This window comes from Phoenix dactylifera, chromosome 10 (assembly GCF_051530095.1).
Source record: "Phoenix dactylifera cultivar Ajwa chromosome 10, Ajwa_hap1_PhDact_Kaust_v1.1, whole genome shotgun sequence".
Lineage (NCBI taxonomy): Eukaryota > Viridiplantae > Streptophyta > Magnoliopsida > Arecales > Arecaceae > Phoenix > Phoenix dactylifera.
Window position 1 is genome coordinate 26,181,998 of NC_143199.1, and position 5,709 is coordinate 26,187,706.

At 50.9% G+C, this 5,709-nt stretch overlaps 1 protein-coding gene across 1 annotated transcript; it reads left to right on the forward strand.

The window, feature by feature from the left end:
• The first annotated feature begins 1,164 nt into the window (after positions 1 to 1,164).
• On the forward strand, positions 1,165 to 4,305 carry LOC103710711 (uncharacterized). The gene has a single exon (XM_026806097.4). The coding sequence runs from the start codon at positions 1,657 to 1,659 to the stop codon at positions 3,955 to 3,957; it is 2,301 nt and encodes a 766-aa protein (XP_026661898.4). The 5' UTR covers positions 1,165 to 1,656; the 3' UTR covers positions 3,958 to 4,305.
• The last annotated feature ends 1,404 nt before the right edge of the window (positions 4,306 to 5,709 follow it).

A 5,709-nucleotide genomic window follows, 5' to 3' on the forward strand; every position in this document is an offset into this window, starting at 1 on the left:
AATTACAAGGTTAACCACGTTTAGAGTAAAGATGGAAATAGGATATTCGAGTAGGGGCAGTTCGGTCAAATGGGTCGGAGAAAAAAAAAAAAGCAGGCCGCGGAGCGACGACTGTCCGCTGTCGCTCGTGGGGCCCATAGGGGGCTGGACACCATGCTCCCCGGCGTACCTGCGGGGAGATCAGGGCCGTTCGTTAGGGAGATAAGCCCGAGGACGGGGCGCCTTCCGTCCGACCGATGAACTGTCCCTCTCAATCTCGAACCCCATTGGCCGTTAGCAGCCTGAGATTGGTTGGGCCCGCAGGGAACGGACGGCCTCGATCGGCGCGCTACACGACGACCTGGAAAGGCGGTCAACAGCTAGAGGCCCAAGAGCTCGGTCCCCGCTGTATCCTTAGATCAGGGCCGTCAAATCGCTAGACCCGTACCTCCCCTTCATTGGAGAATGACCAAGATACCTCTGATACGGAGGGGCAAGTCGTACAGGGTAAATTGGTCATTCGGATATAAAAAATAGTAGAAAATGAGGAGGAATTATCGTATCGGCCAAATATCGGGCGCATTTAATTCCAAAAGCTGGGTAAAAGCGGTTTATGTGTTAAATGTCGAAAATGACCCCGGAGTAGGATGTCGTCACGTGAGGGATGGGAGACAGATGGGGGTATTTTAGTCAGGATAGGAAGAAACTAAATATGATGATGATTTTTCGGCTGGATCTTTCTCTTTTGTTTTTGGACGTTAACTAAAACTTGAGAGATAGGTAAAGAAAAACATAAAAATAGATTAAAAATTTGAAAGCAAAAGAAAGGAAGTGCAATAAAAATTAAAATAATTTAATTTAATATATATTAGTTAAAAACTAAGGGGGAAGAAAAAAAAGAAGGCTTTGGAGAAAGATGGATACACTCGCGGAAGAAAAGAAGATTAACTATTGATTCTAAAAACTAAATAATTATTTAAAATAGATAAAAAAAATGTGACAACGTTGTAGAGAGAGAGTGGAAGAGGGGAAAGATGGATAATTATAAAAAGAAGGCTTTGGAGAAAGATGGATACACTCGCGGAAGAAAAGAAGATTAACTATTGATTCTAAAAACTAAATAATTATTTAAAATAGATAAAAAAAATGTGACAACGTTGTAGAGAGAGAGTGGAAGAGGGGAGGGAAGGAGAGGAGGGGAGGGAAGCACTTTACTACTTTTTTATGTTGCACGCATCCATACATCCATAGCTCCAGAGAGAGAGAGAGAGAGAGAGAGAGACGAGGGTACTGCTTCCACGCCTGCACCTCTTCTGTTGCTTCAACTCCATCAACCCATCCAGGGGAAAGGAGAGGACAAAAGGAAACCAGAGAAGAGGAGAGGAGGGGAAGAGAAGATGAGGAAAATATAGGAGAGAGAAGAAGAAGGAGATGGAGAAGTGCCCTGTGAGATTGTAGGAATGCATTAATCCCACTACAAATAACTATTACCTTCCTGTAGTTGGACACATACAAACAAAACAAATCCCCAAAATATAAAGCCAAAGTACTATTCTCAAAAACCAACTCAAAGGGGAGGGGGAGGGAGAGAGAGAGAGAGAGAGAGGAGAGAAGAAGGTGGTAGGAGTTGTGAGTTGGGGGCTAGAGGGGCTTTGTATGTGGTGGGAGAGGTATTAGATGAGGGGGATGCCCTTTAGTCTCCAAGAGGAGGGGGGCTTGGAAGTCTTAATAGAAGGGGAAGAGGAAAAGAGCCTCTTTTGGGGCAGCGGCGGCGGTTGTGGGAACAATAAGCGGCGGAAGGGACTGCCGGAGCGGTTGGAGCCTCGGTCGGTTCTGGATAATAGAAGGAGCCCGAGCCCTCCAACGTCCACCTCCACCCTGTCTTCCTCTCTGGGAGGCGGCGGCGCTTCCTCCGACACCGCCGGCGTGGCGGCGGTCTCTGAAAACCCCGGTCCCCGCAAATGGCCTGCCACCGCCGCGTCCGTCTCCGCCGCCAACCCTTCGGCGGAGGAGGCCCGGAAGGAGGAGTGGGCGGCGGAACTCCAGGCCTTCCCAGCCGCTTCCCTTGAGGGCGGCGGCGATAAGTGCGGCGGCGTTGGCCTCGGCGCTGTGGAGGATTGGGAGGTGATGTTCTCCGAATCCGCCGCCTCCCCCGGGCAGGAGCAGACGTTCCTCCGGTGGCTCATGGGCGACATTGACGACCCCACCGGGCTCAAGCACCACCAGATTCCCCCACCGGAGCTCGACGGAGGCGGCACTGCTGGTGGCGCCTTCGGCCCCGTCGATCCAGGCTTCCGCCTTGACCCCATCGGCAGTCTCGGCGGCGGGGGAGCGGCGGCCTCGATCTCCGCCTCCAATCCTTCTCCATTGGCATCTTCTGTTACCTCCGCCGGTGTGTTCGGCCCCAGTAGCAGCAGGAGCAGCAGCGTCGTCAAAGCTCCAACCTTTGGGGTCGCGAACCCGCCGAACTCTACTGTCTTCCCTCCGGCGCCGGCGAATAGCCTTTCTCTGCCGCTCTCGCTGCCGCCGGGCGTCTTCTACCAGGAGCCCGTGGAGGAGAAGCCGCCCCTCTTCGGCCCGAGCCTCCTCGTAAGCCAGTACCAGCAATCCCAGGCACCTCAGAACCCGGCGTTCTTCCTCCCCCTCCCCCAATTCGACGCCCAGCCGCCGGCCCACCTTCTCCCGCCCCAGCCAAAGCGCCACCACCCCCTCTCCGTCGATCAGATGGCCCCGAAGCCCCCCTTCTCCGACTCAGCCGGCCCCGACTTCTTCCTCCGACGCGTGCAGCCCCAGCCGCAGGCCTTCCCACCGCTTAATGTCGCTCCTTTGTACCTCCAGCAGTACCCTAAGGTGGCCTCCGGTGGCGAGGCGGCGGCGGAGCAGCTCTTCAGGGCAGCGGAGCTTGTCGAGGCCGGGAACACCGTTAGCGCCCGTGGGATATTGGCGCGGCTCAATCACCAGCTATCCTCCCCCATGGGGAAGCCCCTCCTCCGCTCCGTCTTCTACTTCAAGGAGGCCCTCCAACTCCTCACCTCCACCGACGCTCCGCACCCCCTTCCCCCTCCGTACCCTCTCGCCACCCCTCTCGACGTCGTCCTCAAGCTCGGCACCGTCAAGGCCTTCTCCGACGTCTCCCCTGTCCTCCAGTTCACCAACTTCACCTCCGTCCAGGCCCTCCTCGAGGAGCTCGGCACCGCCCCCCGAATCCACGTTGTTGACTTCGACATCGGCGTCGGCGGCCAGTGGTCCGCCTTCATGCAGGAGCTCTCCCAGCGCCGCTGCACCGCCGCCGGCGCCTCCTCCCCTTTCTTAAAAATCACAGCTTTCGCCTCCTGCCGCTCCCACCACCCCCTCGAGCTCCACCTCACCTGCGAGAACCTCTCCCACTTCGCCGCCAACCTCAACATCCCCTTCGAATTCAATGTCCTCAGCCTGGACCCCTTCGACCCCTCGCTGCTCCTCAGCCTATCCTCCAGCAGCGTCGACGAAGCCATTGCCGTCCACCTCCCCATCGGCTCCGCTGTCCACCCGCCCGCCCCGACCCTCCTCCGCCTCGTCAGGCAGCTCTCTCCGAAGATTGTCATCTCCGTCGACCACGGCGGCGACCGCAGCGACCTGCCCTTCGCCCGCCACTTCGCGCATGCTTTCCAGTCCTGCACCATCCTCCTGGACTCCATCGATGCGGCGGGCACCGACCTGGAGGTGGCCAACAAGATCGAGCGCTTCCTGGTGCAGCCGAGGATTGAGAATGCCGTGCTGGGCCGCCACCGGACTGCCGACAAGATGCTCCCCTGGCGGGCACTCTTCGCCTCGGCCAGCTTCGTGCCGGTGCAGTTCAGCAACTTTACCGAGACGCAGGCCGAGTGCCTCCTGAAGAGGGTGCAGGTGAGGGGATTCCATGTGGAGAAGCGCCAGGCGTCGCTCTCCCTCTGCTGGCAGCGAGGGGAGCTTGTCTCGGTGTCAGCTTGGAGGTGCTGAAGGAGCTCCCTTCTCACAGGCATGTCATCAAACTCCAATTAGTCTCATTATATCTCACTCCTAGACCAATTGCAACTTGTGGATCTTCTATGGTGGCAACCTGTTTTGTTGTCGGATTCGGTGCTGCCTTTCCTGTAATTGCTCTTTACTCGATTGCCATGTGGTTTTAGATGCAATTCAACAGACTGGGTGGTCTGGTACAGTTTTAGTTTCACCTTCTTGTTATTTGCGTAGTAATGTTTATGGTGTGTTATGTATCTGAGAAGCAGTTCTTGCTTCTGCTTAATGTGGATGTACACTTGACCGGAAGGATAACAATTGGCCAAGGAGTTTAACATCGTAGAAAAACTTGAATTAACTTGCAAATTGTGGATGCTGCATGGGATAACTTTCTATAATCTGCGCTCACTGTGCATTCTTTTGTGATTCTACTGCTCATTTCAGTTTCATCTAGAATCATAGTTGTTGCATTACATTGGTAGGTAAACAGAGAACTACATCATTGTGTCATTATCTGTATCTACTCCACGATCACGATGGCTCATGATATAAATCATACTGATGGTAGAAAAGGACCACCTATATTTCTCAAATTTACCATTATTTTCACTAAGAAAAAATTAATTTTATAATACGTGGTTTTGTGTTTAGATATATATGTTATTGGGATTTGCATAATTCTTCCCTTGTTTATCCGAATGCCTGTACAACCATGCAAACAAAACATATGCATAATTCTTTCCTTTTTTTTCTCCCTTGCGTTCTGAGTACTATCAGTTTGCTAGCAGAGACTGCTTCTGTGAAATCAGCAACTTTGGATTCTTATGTCTTGCACATGAACTAGGCTGAGTCGGTGCAGATGAAATTTATGGTTGACTATCATAGCATTCCTTGCCCTGACAATTTGAAATGTTGTTAGCATAAAATGGTATTTCCTTTGGTCTATGTTCTTCCATTATTCGGAGCAGAAACCTTTGGAAGAACTCAAGGAAAAGTAATCTTTCTGAAAAATTCCAACATAGAATGGAATGGTGCTGTCGCTGCATACGGAATTTATCACTTGGTTGTTGTGTCAAGTGTCTAGAATTATTCTCAAAGTGAATGCTGCTGTTGTGGTCCTGAAAGAGTTAGAAGTTGCCTGAAAATGCTGTTTGTGTGAGAAAGCTATTCTTGTTTGGTGTTATGATTGCTTCATCATGTTTATGCCTGTTGATGTTGGTGACTGTGTTTCATTTTCTGCTGGTTCTAATCTGCTACATGACAATACTGACCTTTTAATACCAACCTTTAGATGACGGGGGTAAGGCTATGCTTGACTATTAAGTGGGTGGTGATCAGGCAAAGGACCAAGATGAAACATTTATTATACCGATCTATCTTTAGTGTGATTTCCTGTCCTCCAATTCACAAGCTCCTTGGATATTTTTAAGGCATGTTCTTCTCCTGATGTTTATTTCCTTCTACCTTGCAATTTCTCTTACAATATATTAGGTGCACCGAAGCATCTGTATGTGGTTTTCATATCAAGCAAAATTTTTCTTTGTGATACTGGAGATAAAATCTTTTGACCATTGAAATCTTCGTCTTGTTTTGGTCAACAAATCGATGTCCTGCATTTTACACTATGCATTACTCTTTCTTGTTTGGTCCATCAAAATCTGAACCACTTTGGTAATATGTTGTCAGAAATTGCTTCAAATGCTGCGGGTCATTTATAAAGATGGTGTCTCATTCTTAGTACAGTTTAACATG

What these genes read in the sequence shown, in the direction of transcription:
- LOC103710711 (XM_026806097.4), top strand. Translation starts at nt 1,657, where the DNA reads ATGAGGGGGATGCCCTTTAGTCTCCAAGAGGAGGGGGGCTTGGAAGTC.